General features: G+C 39.6%; 2 protein-coding genes across 5 annotated transcripts in view; one reads left to right on the top strand and one right to left on the bottom strand.

Annotated features, from left to right (window-relative positions):
- The window catches only part of PLPPR5 (phospholipid phosphatase related 5), a 294136-nt gene that overhangs the window by 271059 nt on the left and 4272 nt on the right, over window positions 1–18805 (top strand). Inside the window, exon 14 of one of the 2 annotated variants that reach the window (XR_012995355.1) lies at window positions 13670–14257. The exons of the other annotated variant lie outside the window; for it this stretch is intronic. The gene's annotated coding sequence lies outside the window, so the exon portion shown is untranslated. The remainder of the gene's footprint in view (window positions 1–13669; window positions 14258–18805) is intronic. 2 annotated transcript variants of the gene reach the window in all.
- SNX7 (sorting nexin 7) overlaps window positions 2789–18805 on the bottom strand; it is a 30447-nt gene continuing 14430 nt past the window's right edge. Inside the window, exons 7-9 of one of the 3 annotated variants that reach the window (XM_076337817.1) lie at window positions 17704–17790; window positions 11503–11655; window positions 2789–3196 (exon numbers count right to left, since the gene is read on the bottom strand). In XM_076337817.1, coding sequence (XP_076193932.1) covers window positions 3116–3196; window positions 11503–11655; window positions 17704–17790 — 321 coding nt within the window. In that variant the 3' untranslated portion in view covers window positions 2789–3115. The other 2 variants (XM_076337815.1, XM_076337816.1) reach the window with 2 other exon arrangements.

Genomic DNA, 18805 nt, shown 5'->3' with positions numbered 1-18805 from the left:
AGGCCTCGGGGCAGAAGCTCTTAGCTCTAAGCAGCTGGAAGTTGAATTCCTAGTCAGACTTCTGGCACTTCAGGAATTATTTAAAGTGGTTGGGCTCTAATAAGCTGCACAAAGCTATCTGAAAACAGCAGAAAGAAAATCCAGTAAGGACAGGCAGATTGGTTTTGAGTAATCGAATAGTTTAAGCACTTTCTAAGCATTAGTCTAGGGAAGGTGAGGCTCCATCAAAGAAAAATCTTTGGAAAGAGGTCTGAATACACAATAGACCTTCCAAAATTGTAAGTTTCAGAAGTATTTGCACGACACAAAAAGGACAATGTTTGATTGTACGTAACAATAGACCTTGGTTTTGCATGATAGTGCTACTAGAAAATCAGAAAAACAACAACATGGTCACAAGAAAGCCTCTATATAACTGATGACTAAAGTCTTTCCCCCCATAAGTTATGGCCTAGCTAAAGAGGAAAAGAAATTAAAAATAAATCATGAACATAATGAACCACAGCCCTCGGTTTTACCAAGGATGCAAAATCTCCGATGGTGCTTCTGATTTCCAAACACCTCGGAGAGCAGCTTTCTGCTCCGGCAGAACATAGAGGTAAAATCAATGCAACGCACGCTGGCATTCCCCGTCTCAGCTAACCAGACATCACATTTGCTTAGAGGAACCTAGATTAGAGGCACGGTATTTAATTTTTGGTTACACTTAAACAGTCATATCCTTCCAGGTAAGCCTGTTAAAGCTCAGTTTCTTGAACTTTCGCTTATCTGGTATTCAGAGTGTTACTGCTGCCTATCTTGTTGGAATCCTGTTTATAGGACCGTACACTACTGAGAGATTAGGAGCTAAAAACAGCAGGCAAAATTGAGTCTTAATAAATGCAAATTAATGCTCACTGGGGAAAAGCCAATTCTCCTATATATACACACCGATGGAAATTAAATTATTTAGTAACCTTCAGAATAGCTCTTAATGTTAGTGGACAGTTCTATGGAATGGCAGCTCAGCACTCAGTGGTACTTTAAAAAATAGATTAGGAATTAGTAGGAAAGAATGATGAAAAAAATCAAAGCGTAATTATGACAAGATGTACGTTTCTGGTGTGCCTGCATTTTGAACACCGGTTGCAGCAGAACTAGAAAATATAGAGAAAAGCAGTAACAATGAGCACAGATGTGAAATGCCTTTTGTACAAGACGATATTAAGCTACGGCTTTTCCTCTGGGAAAAGAGGCAGCGCTTGGAAGACACACTAGAGGTTTGTAAATTCTTGAGCGGCACAGGGAAGACAAATAGGAAACAATTGTTCATCTCTTCTCAGAAGCTAAGAGGCAGAGGGCATTACCTGAAATTATTGGGTAGCTGGTTTAGGAAATCACAAAATGAATCGATTTTTCCTGCAAATTAAATTGTGGAATCCATTGATATTCAGCACGGTAAATACTAAAAATTTAGATGGAAAAAAAGAAAATAAAGCACAGGGAAAGGCATTAAGGGCTATTAAGCACATTGATAGAAGCTCTGATGTTTAAAAAAAAAAAAAAATCAGTGGGAAGGATACAATGGGAAAAGAGCGTAGACCAGCCGCGTTGTTCTTCCCTGCCTCCTGCGAGCGCCCGCTGCCAGCACTGCTGGAGAGGACGCTGCGCGGCGCAGCCCTTCGGCACCGCACCGCCTTCCTCCCGACACGGACTCGCCTCTCGTCTGTCAATTGTCCAAGGTGGGAGAGAGGCATGCTTCCCGCAGTATTTCAGAAGCATCTTAACTGCTATTTTACAGCTGAATAAACCCCAACCTGCTGAGCTTTCGTTAATACTTCATGGGGGCAGCTTGAGAGCAGTCTTCCTCGCATTGCTGAAAAGGCCGTGCTGGTATTCCAGGTCTCACTTGCAACCTAAATTTCTTAAGGTCAAAGCCACAAAATGACTCGTCCAGCTTGGACAGGTCCACAGCCACCCAAGTGCAGCCCCGTGCTCAGGAACTGACCCCCCCCCCCGCAGCCATTAGGTGACTGACAAGAGCAAGCTCACAAATTACCACCGCAAAAGGTGAAGGTGAGGCTGAAGCCCTGCCGTTCTGCGAGGCCGGAGCCGCGGTTCGGCTGTCTCCAGTTCCTGCACCTCATTCTTTCCATATTCAGACTTAGGCTTGCTCGGACCTTCACCACCAGGGAGAACAACTGCAGGAATTACAAGTGCTAGACCGACAGCCCTTTGGGTGGAATAATTCAATGACTGGAACACTTTAATGTATGTTGCATGAGTGAACGAGCTAATAATTTTAACGCAAAACGCTCTTGTCCTTTCCCTTCCACGCTGGCTATCCAAAGAGGGAGGAAGTTAAGGATTACAGGAGGATCAGCCATGCGAGTAACAGGGTTGATCCTGCAAACTCCAAATGGAGGCTCTCGTGTTGGCAGGACCAGTGCTGCGACTACCGTTGTACCACTGTAGAAACAGTCTGTTTCATGAACTGTCAGTTTTTACTTCATCCTTTAAAAAATGCCGAATTGAAGATGTTTAATAGACATGTAAATACTGCAAACTGAAAACTGAATTAACAGTACTTTAAAGCAGCACTAATCTCGCAGAACATGTTCGGCATCTTTCCGTACCACGTTGCCATCGGGTGACTAGCACAATCCATTAAAATAATCCTAAAGAGCTCCCCAAAGACTACGGTAGGTAATTTTACAAGTACAGGAAATTACTCAACAAAGAGAATATAACAAGCATGCTAAAACACCAAAATACTTCTCAAAGACTAGGATACAGAATGAAGACAAGCTTTCCTTATTAAACTTTTTATTAAAATGGAGCTATTTGTACATATTTAAAATACTTTATATCCAAATTATGCAATATTTATGAAAACAATTGTATGCAAACACTTGCATAAAAATATGTAAAATCACAGCTAAGCAATATAAAGCAATTTATAGCATGTTCCAAAACATATTTCAGGACTAGAATACCTGAGTTTTCAATAAGCTGGTTTCCTGCATTTCACTGATTATTAACAGTTAAATTTAATAATGTATCTGATCTTGTATAAAGCACTTCTTTGGTTGGGAGAAACTGCAGAGAAAAGGCAGAGATCGAGCAGAGATATTACTCAAGGCCTGTCTTCAGCATCTTCTTCCACGTGAAGGTCCACTGTTTGAGATGCTAGGAAGGACTCCCATGTAGCAAGGCACTTTAAAAAAAACCACAGATACATATGAATATAGCAGACAGATTTCTGTAAAACTGGTAGCCAAGGAGAAAAAGAAGGGGAAAAAAAAAAAAAGCAGAATACATACGCATTGTCACAAGCTGCTTTTGTGGGACTATGGTAAGAGCAAAATATGGTTTCCTAGGCAGCTCAGTGATATGCAAAATGTTAGCCAACATGCTGAGCGAGCTGTAAAGGTCACTTTTACATAATGACAAGCGCACAGTGTGAGCATCGTAATTGTATGTGTTAGCATGGAAGATGCTAACATTAATTATGCTCTTCTTTAATCTCTCCCTTTAGTTACTGGCAAAGATCCCTTCCAAATAGCGCGCTGTCAGGCACGGTTCCCTTGTAATCTCTGTGGATTCCTATTGTATACCTAATTTTCTTTCCAAGTTAAATTAAATCAGTTTTTTTCTAAACACACACAGAATTCATTTTTCCCCTGAGTAATGGGAAAGAAATGGGACCAGAAAGGCAGGCGGTGGGGAGGTGGGGAAATTGTCATCCTTACAAAAAGTGGCATTTCTCTCCTCATGGAAAAATGTATTTATAATCGTACAAACTGATTTTTTAATTTGAAGCACCAGGACTGTAGGCAGTAAAATGGAGAAAAAAAAAAAAAATCCCTAAATTACTTTGGTTCAATTTGGCTTAAATGAGTGTTGGCAGCTTGGCAAACCATTGTAAATCATAGATTAGTGTTGAGAGTCATGGCAAGGCTCTCACTAGGTAACCCGTGGTGTGCTGATGCTTGTTACCCGAAGTACCAGGTTTCTACTATTTCAAGTCTGTCATTAGAACAGGGCAGGCAAAGTCATGCAATAATTTTATTGTTTTGATGCGACTGAAAAAAACCCCCCCACCTTAAAATGGAAACGTTCTAATAAAATTTCGACTTATACACTCATTCCTATTGCTCTTGACAACACAGCTTACTTAGTACTTACTGTACACAGTTTTTTTCATGAAGAATCTGAAATATTCACAATAAATAAGTCTTCTGAAATTTCTCAGGAAATATCTGCTTTTATATTAAAACCTGGACAGCATGCTCCATTTATCTGGACTTTGAATTAAATCAGTACCCTGAAAACAGCATCGTTTCCTAAGTGAAAACTTGCCATAAGCTATTCAAGCCACAGTAATTTGCTATGCCCAGCTACAATGAAGCATCTAGCATCCGTCTGTCATTGCTTAGGAGACATGGAAAATACACGCTAGCGTTCACGCTGCTTGAACTTACAGCCACCTAACGCTGTCTTATTAGACGTTTCTAGTGAATGACTTCAAAACTCTGCCATTAAATGTGCAGATTTAATCATATTACATTAAAGAGCCTAGGTCCTGGTATTACTGCATATCTGTGTGCAAGCGGACGAGTGGGAGGATCTGATAGTCATGAATAATGTTGAAGTATAAGCTCAAAGAGCAAAATGAAGAAGACACACAGGGTGACCGGAGTTGGGGGAATCCACGATGGCACAAGGACACAGAACCAGGGATACCCGTAAAATTATGGGTGACAAAAGAAACAAGAAAAAACAAACAAAAGTCAGCAGCGATTATGTCTCTGAAGACATAAAAAAGTAGAAGACGCGGGTCTGCAAGAAAATGGGAGAGGTTAAAACAGCCGACTGACCTAAGAGATCACAAAGAAAAAAGTATGCGGGAGCTTATGTCTGCATAGGTTTTTGGTCGTTTTCAGGCATGTTAAGAGACTGTTCCTGTTATTCGTATATTGTCCCCTAGACTATGGAAACCATGAATCTACTCCCCCAGTCTTTCTTTTCTGATCTTGCTGACAAAATCCCCAACTAACTTCTGCTGCTTCTGCACACAACAACATCATGCTGCTGTTTAGAGCACATCTAAGGTTTGAATTCCTGTGAAAAGAGAGGAATAACAGGATAAGATTCATGTGGAAATCTGCTTTCTTCATTGACTTTGTGGAGAAATGTTATTTTGAAATGCTAAATATAAAATCGGGGAGAAACGGCGCAAATAGCGCTAGCATGAACAGTGAATTGCAAACTGATTTCTGACTTAAAAGGTCTTTTTGACCTTTTGTATAAAGCCTTTAAGCTCCGATCATTAGGTTCTCCCCTACGTCACGTGACACTGGCAGCTGAGTCTATCCGAGATGCTTGAGCTGGAAGGTGGCATCTTGGTTTTAAAACGCCAATGAGGCAGCTGCTAGCAATGTGTCTTCACTGTGGCGCTCGGACTCAGATACCTGTCTGCTAGAGCCCAGCCTGGATTACCATCCTAGAAAGCTGCAAGGCACATCTGTTTTCCTAGGCTTTTTCTAGGTGTGGGACAAGAAATGATGACTGTTTCTTGAAGAGTCTTTTGTTGACAATGACTGATGGTTTTTTTCTGCATCACGGTTTAATTTATACCATGTAACTCCATGCTTTGTCATTCTGTAATTTCAGTAATGTGAATTAAAATATGTGTATCAGCACTGGCTGGAATGTAAAAATGGCTTTCTGTTATCTTTGCAACACTGAGCCAAACTGCACGTGTTAAAATGCAATCACAGTATGTTGCTTAACCAGATAGATACAATCTACTGAAGTCTTTCCAGACAAGAATGCAAAGCATTTTTTTCAGTTACACAAGTTATTCAGGTTTTAATTTATCCTCCTTTATATAACCGAAACACATTTTCCAAAATGCAAGAGCAATGGTGGCTCATTCCACTGTCAGACATCACAGTGCTGCTACAGCCGACAAGTTTTATAATTAACCATACCAAAACAAAACTAGGTCTCTGTGCCTTAGGCTCAGGCTTTTTGTATTGTGAAGCATGAACTGCATAAACGACATTTCGTTAGTGATGTATACTTCAACATTATTACAGAATGATTTTACTTCATTCTCCTGGGAGGTTGAAAACGGAGATCTAATAGAGGATCAGCCAGCTTTCACAAAGGAGACTGAAAGGGGAAAAAAAAGAAAAACCAAACCCAGGAAATTAAATGTGCATGCATAGGATTGAAATTCATAATCCAATTACTTGTAAAAGCCTGGCAGAAGACATAAAAAAGCCTAAATACACAAAATGAGATAGCAAGACCTTAAATAAGGTTACTTTACCTAAAATATTCTGATTACTGCTGCAGGTCACACATCTATCCTGCAATATCATTCTTAGAAAAAACAGCAAAAAAGGTTTTCATATAGTACAACTGCATATCGAACTAAAAAGGAGATATAAAAATAGAACGTGTAGCAGGGATGATAACAGCAGCAGTGTGTCACATGCCATGTGTGTTTCTGTGCCAGTTCCCTGTTTTCCATGGTTGATACCTTAAAAATATCACTTATGATGGCATTTTCTGGAGTAGGATCTGCAAATGAAGTCTTGTGCGTGTCTGAGAGAGAGAAAAAAAAAAATACTTTCGTAGTTTCTGGGTGCAAGGAAACAAAAACTAGAGTGAGTAGAAATCGTGATTCCCACTATACAAAAATGTCTTCCGAAAAGTATTTAAAAGACATTTTTACGGTTGAAGTGAATGAGGGTTCAAAGATGGATCCTGGCTTTGAAATGACGTGCACAGGGACAAACTGGCTCAGCCATGTGGGTGCTTTTGAAAATCAGATGGAGTTTGTTAGCTAAATTCCCAGGCTTTGCTAAGGCAGGACGTGATCAACATGCACGAGCACCTAACTTTTTGCTACGCAACCAAATGACTAGCTAAATGCATCACTACAGAGGCCTCCAGGGCAAACAACAAATCTCATCTATTTTTCTACAGCTTACACTAGAGAGAGAGGTACATAAGGGCTTTGGAGCTAGAGGGAAGCTGCTGTAATGGGGAAGGAGTATTGTTTTGCCCTAATGAATCTTTTGGATCGATTTATGCCTGTACAACAACGTAGGTCACAGAAGTAAACTAAATTACGCTTGAAATAGTTAAGAAAAATCAGGAAATTATTTATATTTTTGGATAAGAGTAAGCTGTGTCAATACCAACAAGAATCTCACTATATCAAAGATAACTTTAGCTTTTTATCTGATTAAGCTGCAAAGGTTTAACGGGATTAGTTTGACATGAGAAAAATAAAATTAGAGGCTACGCTTTAAAACATGCTCATCCATGCACAAGAAAAAACATGTTATTTCAATGCCAAAACTAATTCAATATCATCCTACATCATGAAAAAAACCCCAATCTTCCTGCAATTACTAGAGTGCCTCATGAGCAGTGGAAAACCAAACTCTGCTGTATTTGCTGGATTTATAATGTCTAACTAGTCTTTGGATCAGGCTGCAAAATCTAGCTACTTATTCCAGTGTTTTTTCTGAACAGAATAGGTTAAGAAAGTTCTTTGCTGAGAAAAACTGAAGCGTTCCTTTTGCTTTGATGCTGTAAATATCCTAGAGACTATAGTAAACACATGAGAAAAACAAAAGGGAAAAACTTAGTAAATGTTTAATTGCTCTTTGAAGGCAGAGTTCAACATTGCCTGGTTTGGTTTTGCTAATTTGTACCAGGAACGCTTCAGACATGCTGGCTAAATAACAATACCACCACCACCACCACTAACTTCGTGTCTTGTTTTGGTTTTAGTAATGCTGCATCTTTAGGGGTCTGCAGGATATCTATACCTAACTTAATGACAATACTCCTGGTGACAATCAGCTTCCTCAGCTGTAAGCTCCACCCTGTGGACAGTTTGTGATTTCACCTGTATGGCAGATACCTCTTCTGGACTAAGGTGTGCTATTTCAGACCACAGTGTCACACCTAAGGCATGGGGAAAAGGAATCAAATAAATAGTACGGTGTTAACACATACTTCATTCAAGAACTTTTCTCTGTAAGGCAAACGAATCGATGCTGTATCTACTTCAGAAATAGGAGTAAAGTTCTGAATTTTTAAAAATTAAAACCTTTTCATATTGTTTCAGAATAGCAATGCACTCGCAGTCGTTATTAATACATTATGTTATTGGCCTTAAGCCCTTGTGGAATACAGAGAGACTTAAGCACATATTCAGCTCTTTTCCAGAAGCAAAGTAAAGGAAGTCGACAACTCTATGAACTCTTGAGACCAGCTACAGGAATACCAAATGATTGCTCAGCCATGGTAATTCTTGGCTACCAAATGATGTTATATTTAAACGTATTATAACATAGCTTGTACATTATCACAGGAAAGCCTTCATTCTCACAGGTCTGCATAGGAGCATCCTGTAAATTTGCATCACTGGGCTTTAATTAGTGTCTTTGTTACCACAGCATTGAGAGACACAAAGAGATTGGCGATTCCACAGCTGTAGAAACAAAGGCACACTTCTTATTCAATTATATTAAATGTAGATAGTCAATAAGCTGGAAGGCCACAGAAATACCTCTACTTGTTTTGAATTAGTAAATCCGGAGAAATATAATTACAGGTAACACTTTAAAGTAGCTCTTCATGTAACGTGAACTTTAATTCAGCTTAAGGGAGACATACTCTTTTATGCTAGCTAAGTGATGCTTGACAAGCTGACAGCAGAATGTTTAGGCAACTACAATTAAGGAAAAATCCAAACAAATGGAAGGTCAGACTCTTTCCCCATATTGTGACAAAGAGGAAATAACATTTTAGAAATTCTAGTGTACTTTGACACACGGCTACGTTGTACTTGATCTCACTGCCTTTAGTTTTATACAGTCCTGAAGGACTGGATTCTCTACTGCAAAAGCCACCAGAAAGCATGAGAAGTCTGTCTCTGGTTACTCTGTGGTTCTCAGAAATTTAAGGGATGCAGAGAATGGCCACTAACAGGAATGACTCCTGGTTAGGTTGTGCGCCTGGGAAATGAAGTCGGCAAGACTGGGGAATAATGAAGAGCGCAGTGAAACGCTGCTGTAGAGAAGGGAACGGGACACCGCTCATGGAGAGGCAAGAACAGGAGTTGAACTGGAGGGGGGGGAAGCTGTGGAAAGGAGGAGAAGCAGGTAGTGACTGAATTAGAAAGCAGGAGATGATTCCTCACAGGAGATGGACAGAAGGGCTGGGCAACTGAACCATGTCCATGGCATCCATGGTGCCTGGGAGCATGCACAGAACATGCTTTGGGGGGAAAAAAGGCAAGAAATAAGATGAGGGATACTACAAGAAGAAAAGGCTTAGTAAGCAGCAAATGGTGCATCAAAAGCATGAACGAATAATTTAACTTTGGACATGTGAGAGAACATTAATGATTCAAGTAAAGACTGAGCAAGTGAAAAATGTGGTAACAGGCACTGTGTGTGTGCACGAGTTGAATGAGTAAGGCTCAAACTATTATCTTTAGGGTAGGATTTTGTTCTCTACTGAAAGCATAAAAATCATATTCTGATTCTCAGGTTTCTGAGATGCCCTTCCCGAAGTTCACTTCCACAGAGCGAAAGCAGATGCTAGGCCTTCTTTTTCTGCTGTTTTCAGGAGTGCACTACGCACCTGTAGTTTGTAATATAAGGGCCTCTGACAGGAATCACTTCTCTGATAATTAACCGTCAGCATTAACCACAGGTCTCAAATAAACATGCATATTTTAGATCAAAACTCCCAATCTAATATTAATTTTATCGAGTTCTCGTGAATGTCAGGATTAAGATAACGATTTTCTGATAAAACAGAAAAAAATTGCTACGCCCTCACTTTGCAAACAAGGAGTGATACAGTTAGCACAATGTTTTCTGTTACTGCAACCGCTGCAGTAAGATAAGGTATTTTTTTCTAAAATCTAGATCTACTGAGTTATAACAGCAAAAACGTTTTATGCAGATTTCAATATTCAAGAAAAGCACCAACAAAGAATAATGTCTCAGTATAAACCAATTTGTCCAGTATTTCAGAGGCTATTTAAGAAGAACCACTGGCAGTTGCAGCGATAGTTGAACCATTTTCTGCAGTTTGTGACTTAATGATAGTAATTTTGTGTGCAGTATGAGCTTTGGCGTTCTGAATTAAAATTCTAATTCAGCAAAAAGCATTTCTAGACAGGAAAGAGAACCAAAGAATTATTTTTGTGTTTTAATTTAGCTAATCATTCGTTAACAAAATATTCCAATATATTTAGCATCGTTTTAACATATGTATTGCTAATATAGAAGTCAGAGATCATCAATAACTGAAGAAAATGTGAGAGGATGCCAAAAGCTTGCTGCCTGATTTCAGAAAATATTTTGATCTTAATATGTAACAACAGATTGTTAATGTCCGTGCATCTCACAGACTGTATGTTAATTAATTAGACTTGATGATCAAGAGCTCTGTCTTTTCAATTATGTTTTAACAAAATGATTTGTAAAATCAGGACACTGTCATTGGCTAACGGGCAATCCATAAAGAGTTCAAAATACAGGATGGGAAGTTACAGATGTCAACGTATATCTGTAAAAATTACTAATTTATGTTTAATAGATGGCTTAGTGTATTGCAATTTTTTCCCCAAAATAAGGAGAAATTCTTTAAAAAAATTCAAGACATCTGGGATATTGTCAAAATGCGCATTTCAATCAACGACATGTTCCCCATGAAGAAACTTCACAGAATGCTTCATATATTTTGTTATATGTTTTCAAGTTCTCTTTCTTAGTATATATTCTTGTAAAAGGGAATTCTTACCAAGAATATTAGCCGTGGCATTTGAGTTGAAAATAAAAATCTAATTTCAACCACTTTCTTTCTGAAGTAGTAAGTTTCAATTCTAAAAGGATTCAATTTATTGATTGTATACACTTGCCGCATTTGTATTTTTTTAAAAAGTGCAATAAGCTTTTCCTATTGACTTCTCAAAATTGTATTGTTGTTCTTTATCCTTGTAAAGTCTGATTATTTCACGAAAGACAATTCCTTAGAGAAATAACAACGAGGGCTTCCTGAATGTGCTGTCTGAAATGGAATCACATTTAAACGTTTCCCTCATACAAGATCATTTACGCAAGTTTGAGCTTTCCAGAGGGCTTCTTCATGCAGTTACAGCAAAAGGTTTCCAAACTGAAATATAGCAGCTGACATTGAACTGAAAAATGTGTTCCAAATTGTTGTGGTTAGTAAAACAAGAGTGCCCTCTGTCGATGATGAACTCGGGATCAACCACTTGGGCACGAATAAAATACGTTTTGCTTGAAACGTGTCAAATTAAGGATAACTGCCTCCCTCTTCCCGCAAAAACCGATTCTGAAGTTAACACAGGTTTGAACTAAAATGCAAAAGTTCCTCTTTACAGACAACCCATGGACTTCCCCACTGAAATAATCAATGAAAAAATAACATTGCTATGAGAAAGTGTTTTACCTCTTCATAATAACGGAGATTATTCTCAGCCACATTAGTGAACGTTGATCTCATATCACACTGCATGTTTTGCTTCCACCTGTCCCAATCCGCTTTCAGAGCGTTATTGGCACATTCGACTTTGTCTTCAAGTTTCCCAATCTCTTCTGAGAACTAAACGTGAATTGTAAACGTTAAAAAGTATTAGTCAAGTCATCATTTCAAAAGTGATTGAAACCAAGCGATTGTAGTGCAGGCAAACAGAACTGCAGAACCAAGGTTGGTATTTAACTTAGCACAGAATATCATTCCCCAGGGACAAATTTAAATTTTATTCTTAATGAGTAACTCGGTACAATTTCTGGAATATTGATAACAGAAATTCTAGACCAAAATTGAAGTGTTCCTGAAGATATTTTTATTGACTGAGCAGTTACAGACTCTGGCACCTCTTCACTAGCACTTGACAGTAACGCACCTAAAAAGGAAAATACAGAGGGCTTTACTGAAGCAGAATGAACTATACAAATTAGATTTGGCCAGAAAAACTGAGAAAACCCTGACAGAACCTTTGATAACCTCAGGAGAAACCAGAATGGGGAGAAGACAGCGGGAATCAAAAGCACAAACTTTCTGATTTCTTGCCTGTCACCTGGCAATATTTTTTTTGTGGAACTAACCTCTGTGTGACCACGTGAGGGAGAGAGAAATACAGAAGCAGAGAAAGAAATTAAACCAGAGGACTTCTGCAGAGAAGAAACTTTCACAGCGATCTAGGATCAAAAACCTTGAGGGCTACTCTACAGCCGTTATTTTCTTCTAGTTACTGTAGATGCACAAAGTGACTTTTCAGCTAATGGGAATGAGTAAGTGGACAAAGGCCCTCTCTTTAATGAGTCTTCCAGTCTTCTCAATAATTTTGTCACCTATTGTCATTTACTAATCAGCTGTGTCGGTTCTGGCTGGCACCCAGTCACAGAAGGAGGTACGTCTTCCGCAGCTACAGTGCAAATTCATCTGCTGGGACCGCACAGCGACTGCCTGCAGCGGGAGGGAGGTCAGGCAGAAACACCACCAGTGAGGGACATCGAGCAGGAAAAGTTAACCTCCTTGTATTGTTTCCATTGCAACTCAGGTCCCGTACACCTTCCTCTTCTTCCTTGTATTCTGCTGTCAGGCAAATTGTTTTTTCCTCATACAACACCCCTATAAAGTTGGATAGCTCCTTGTGCTCTCTGCAGAGCCGGTGCTTTCATTGATATGAACTTCAGGATTCCAGGATTAACTTCCAGGATTTCCAAGGAATCCTTAGGCTCTTGGCAGAATGCAGAAATGTCAAAATTCAGAGCAGGAGGTGCAAAGTCTTGGCTTTCCAGCTTGAACCATGCAGGGAGGACAGCGTTCCAGTGCAACAGCCGGCAGTGCTGCCGCCATCAGAAATGAACTAAGCAGCACTGCCTGAAATGGTCACAGAAACTGAGCCCAACGCTTCATTCACAACCCACGGATCCCAACTCAGTTTGACATACTAGAATCCTTCAGCTCTTAAAGTGGCCAAAAACTCCTTAGCTAGTAAAACCGAAAATTTCATCTGAATGGATTTTCTCCACATTCCACGATACACAGATGCATAAACATTTTTAGTTAGACTTGATTTCTACACTGATTTTCCTTGCCACACTTCTAGATTAATGAAATACTGGTTATTACTCAAGAACAAAATGCAAAATATTATTTCTACTTTACTGAAAAGCCCATGTTCAATTATCTAGCCAGACCAGTAATCAAACTATGGACAAGGCTAATTTCAACTACCAGCACTGTATTCAATATGAAAAGGTTAATCCAAAGTTTAAATGTGGGGAAATTACCTTTAAAGGAATTACAGGCAGCTGGATTCGGTATCTTGGGCATGTCCCAAGTTAATTGCCTTTCCTTCAAATACCAAAAATGAATGCATACAGAATACTGAAAACTGAATATTTTTAGACGATTTAGAGTGGGAAAGGCAGTTGAATCCATTTTCTGCTTTTGCAAGAAAAAAGTCCCTATATGGGAATGAGCTAGGCTACGCACGTAAAGAACTTCGCCGACTTAGAAGTCCTGGCTGCAGCAGCTTCCCCTTATCTCATTCTTCACATCTTTAAGACATTTATTTTACAGTTTGTTTTTGTCTTGACTTTTCTAGGAACTACGAATTTCTTCCACGGTGTAGTCACAACGTGATGCGGACAGGCAGACTCTGTTCTACGTCCGTGCCTGGATATGCGGTTCAAACATCACCCTCTAAAGCCCAAAAGAAACTGTGTGTTGTATCAAGGCAAGGGTTGGACTTAAGGTCTAAAGACAGCATTATGCCACACTTCATCATCTCAAGTAGAGAGGTTTAAGATCGACTTTGCCACAACTGAAAAGAAACATAAATGCCACCCTCTGCAGCTGCCATGACAGCAGGAATCAAAGAAGAATGGCTTGGTCTCGACAAAAACATCTACCTAGTGTGCTCCTCATTTACAAGGTGTACATTGTTACAATTTATCCTGCAAATTAAGTATGATTCTGAATCCATTTTCTTAGATTGATCTCACTGAGGCAGCCAGCGTGATAAATTAAATCTCATGTCAGTGATCCCCAGAGAAGGACAGCGCAGTGCTAACCAGACACCGGACCACGGGACGGGAAGGTGGGAGCCAGACACTGCTAGGGCAGAGCGCTACCAGACGTGAACAGCGCGACCTGTAGCCAAAGAGACTTGGCCCAATAGCCAAATTACCTAGTAAGTGACACAGCATTTTACACTATCTCAATATGCAAAATAGCACGAATTTCTATCTATCTGCTACATGAATTAATCCTACAGCTTGGTTATACTAACCCTTTTTAGCCTGGAGCTAAAACATAAGATATATTCAGAATGTGATAGATTCATCATTTCATCTCTTTACTACTTAGTTTCAAGCCTGAACACTAGAATCCTTAAGTTAGCATTTAATGCTTATCTGGTTCTGTCAGAGCACATTATACCAACCTTTTGTCAGAATTACTGTTAGCGCTAGTGGCGGTACCAAAACTGTTAAAAACTCCCAAACCACCGAGGGATGCACTAGCATTGCTGTGTATGCCTTCGGAATGGAGCATGGGAGCAATGGAGCCACAAACTCCATCTTTACAGCCAGAGTTCTGGAGGTAAGAAAGGTCTAGATAAGCAGGAGGACACCAAAGTCCTCCCAAATATCTCTGTCAGAGCCTGCATCCAGAATCACAGTCTTCAAACCTTCCATACCCTGAACAACTGCCTTCTTCGTGGACTACATTTTGGAGTGGGAGACAAGGTTTTGGCTTTTTAAGCAGCACCACAAGCAGCTTTCTAAAAGCCCGGTGGCAGAAGCACAGCTCAAGAAAACATTTTTTCCCAGCCAATGAGCCTGACATCTCGTAAAGTTTAATTTGCAATTCTAGCCTATATTTCAGCTGCACTGACCTTGGGGATGTTTTGTATTCTCCTGCTGTATAACCTCCTGTTTGTTAAATCATTTAATGTTTGCCGTGACCAATGCTAAAGAACTCACAGCCTTTTATCAGCTCTAATGACAGTCTGAGATTCCTTATCTATGGTGGAAATGTACTTCAAATGAGATTAGAGTTCATGCCACTCATTGTCAGCAGAATTTCTGGCTACTAGATTGCACTGACAAGTTCAGTCTGACATCTATGAGATCATTAGAAGCTACATGAGTTCTGCTTAGGAATAGAAATGTGCAAATACAGCCAAACTCAGTGTTTGACACCAATTCCAGTAACAGTACCCGTGTTATGACCACCACTTATTCTGAAATCAGTCTGGTTAGAAGCGTCAGCAAAATATTTCAACACAGAATGAAAATTAAAACATAGTAAAAAACTGATTAAGAAAACAGTTAAAAGTTACTTGAATGGTTAAAAATAGCAGTACACCATTCTCTGTGGCCAAACTATCATTAATAGAAAAAGTCTTCAACTTCTAATTAAGAAAAAGTCTACAGGATACAGCTGCCACTCAATTAGAGAACACAGGATTTTATGATCAGATTAGACTAACAGACATCTGTTTTACTGCTCTCGTGAGACTGCAAGGAGAATCAGGCTCTCAGAAACAATATTTTTTGAAATAAGCAAGAAATAGAGGGGTTGGAAAGATAAAGCAAAGATCTGAACACCTGGGTAATCACACTGTCCAAAGGCTTTTACCAAAACTGTAAACACAGTTTTGGAAACACAGAAACAGTGAAAAAAGACGAGGTTGTGCAAACTGATCTCAAAACTTCACTGGAAGCAAGTACGAACATCCCATTATGGAGTAAACCATTGTCAATATCAAATCAACATGGTGTGATCAATACTATGCTAAAGGGAAAAATACTCCTTTTTTTCTGTAACAGTTCAGGAAAAGAGAGTGCATGCACCTTGTCTGAGGACTCCATCAGATTATAACAGAAATACATTCTGAAAAGACCATGTCCTGCCAGGCAACGTTGCCTTCCCTACGGTGGACAGCAATTAACGCTAGCTGCTAAACAAGCTGTAGGAAATTGCAATTCATCGCTGGATCGCTCTGCGCAAATGCAACTGTTTTTAGCAGGTTGCCAACCAACCATACAAATGGGAAGTACTGCTTAAAAGGGACGCAACGTTGAAAAGTTGATAGAGCTAGCTGCCTACAAATAACTCGCGCAATGACGTGTAACACTCCCTTCTGTCAGAATAAATTCTTAGCATCATAGAATCATAGAATATCTCAAGTTGGAAGGGACCCATAAGGATCATTCTTAATATATACCGTGCTTTTACACGCAATGCAACTAATGCGTGCTGCCGGCACGCGGGGCACCCATGGCTGCGGGTGCTGGGGACACGGGCAGGCTACAGGAGGAGCCTGCAGCGGGTCTGCCAGTGCCCTCACAAGGCGGCATGGGAATACGGTGGCCTGCCGCCAGCAGAGGACTAGGACCTGCCGTTGCTACCCCAACTCCCAGCCTAGGGGGCTCCTCCAACTTACCGTCCCCCGTGCATTTTATAGCAGCTTCAAACTTTACGCGTAAACTAAGGACAAAGGACAGGAGAAGCGGCAGAGGAAGTAGAGAAACAAAAACAGATTAGAGAACACGAAGGCAGGGAAATGAGAGGACAGTGTAAGATATAAGTAAACAGAATTTCTACTTCGGGAAAAAACAAAACCTGAGGTATTTACTTACTGTCCCACTGCGGTACACAGAGGCGAATTGCTACAAAATATACCACAGCCATCGTAGATATCAGACAGTGATAATATATTCTTATTTATTCAGCTCAGCGACAAGAAATCAAACAAAAATATGCATTTCAAGTGCCAAAAACTATCTAAACAGCTCACCTTTACATGAAAGCTAATTACCACAACCCTAATAAAAAGTATCTGAAATGTCAAGGACTTTCTCCTTTGATGTACTAAAAAGTTACAGTGATTATTATTTAGTCATTTTAATACATTATTTACAGTGTATAACACTTTGTGTTAACACTGTGCTAAAAGGACATTATTTAGGCTGGAGAGTTAAACAATTGAAAATTTTAAAAGTGCCAATGCCCATCCCAGAAGTTCCTTTTAATGGGCCGGCTGAGCCTCGCCGATGGGTTTGGGCATGCCTATGCCCATGGGCTACCAGTTACGGTCCGACTTCACTAGTATGAATGGTGTCGCCACGCTGGAAGTAAAAAAATATCCCTGGGCCCAACCAGATAAGACAGAAACCTGAAAGAACAGAATCCAGAACTTTGTATTTTAAATAAGTTTAATGAACAGCTTTGCTCATTCTGACCACCTCCTCTCCCTCTCCTACATCAAGGGAGCAGCAGCTACAAGAGCAGTGCAGCAAGTCTTACTTTCTTCTAATTCCCGGTGTGGAAGTAAACAGAAATGCTAAAAATAAGCCGCGGTACAGTCTGTGTCAACAAAACACAGTGGTCGCCTCCTATTACCAGTCCTTTGCTCCAGCAGCCTATCTGCTGAAGTTTTGCATCTATCTCGTGATTGCCTTTGCCCGACATGCATAGCTGCAAAGACCAAACCTTTCCAGAATAACTATGAGAATCATAGAGACACCAGTATAGAGAAAGCATGGCTTCAGAGGACACGCTTTCTTCAGGGGATCATCTTCTGCAGTTAGAATAAGGCCTGGAAGATTTCACCTTTCTGGACATACTCACCAGGTCCTTTTCTGCCTTTTTATTGGCTAAAGCATCAACTTTGGAGTCGAGCTCGCCTTGAATTTGGTCTCTCCTTTTCAAAACACCCTTAATATAGAAGAGGAAAAAAAAAGAAGTAAACCACACCAAATTTTAGCCATCTATTCAGAAAACCATCAAACAACTTGGCTATTTAATAAATTAAGCAAGATCACAGAATGATGCCATTTAATAATTTTGACACGATAACATGTACTTTCCTCAAAAAAAATCTTAAAATCATGTAGCGAAGATTATTTTTCAATACCTGTATTTTATCTTACGTGTTTTTCATGAACCTTAGTAAATCCAGTATCAGTGCCGCAAGAATCTGCCATACGCAGTATCATTGCTAGTTGTATGAGAAAAACTGCAACAGCAGTTTACTTAGTATCAGCTAAACTTACTATATATTCGTATTTGAAAACAGCAACATGAGTTCGCCACATCTCATGAACAAAAGTATCTTCTCTGAGTAAAAGTTACAATATAAAGTAGAATAAATGACTAAAAATGGTATACCAGGCATTACTGAAATTGCGACTTTAACTTCCAATATTATTTTGTAAGTGCCAAGCATAGTTCAGTAAAATCAGATAAAATTATCATAAAAATGATAGATGTTCTAACATTGATATATGTGCTTATTTTCAGCATAGGTAATTATTTCCTCCTTTAATACTGTCTTATCAGGTATTGAATTTTTAGCATAATGTCAAAAAATAATTAGAAAGGGGAAGGAACGTTACTTGTTAAACTACAAAACAGGAATGGTATTATAGATTAAATTTCCATTTCCGATGCTCATTTGCTCTGTGACCTTGAGGAAGCCTTACAGATTTCTCTTTGCCTTAGTTTCCTATCTGTAAAAGCACACTCAAGTGTGCTTATCCCGCAGAAATGTTGCAAGGCTTTAGTCCTTTTAAAAAAAGAAAATCAAAAGCAGGACATATATAATTACAAATCTCAAAACCTGCTTTTACATTACCTTGCCACAACTGGTTTTACTGCTTCTTCTGCATATACTAAAGAGATTTTCAGTATTCACCTCTAGCATAGGGCATGTTGAAACAGCACAGGGCAC

The sequence above is a fragment of the Aptenodytes patagonicus genome, chromosome 5 (genome assembly GCF_965638725.1).
Source record: "Aptenodytes patagonicus chromosome 5, bAptPat1.pri.cur, whole genome shotgun sequence".
Taxonomy (NCBI): domain Eukaryota; kingdom Metazoa; phylum Chordata; class Aves; order Sphenisciformes; family Spheniscidae; genus Aptenodytes; species Aptenodytes patagonicus.
The sequence above is the reverse complement of the archived record's forward strand: the minus strand, read 5'-3'. Positions and strand labels throughout refer to the sequence as shown.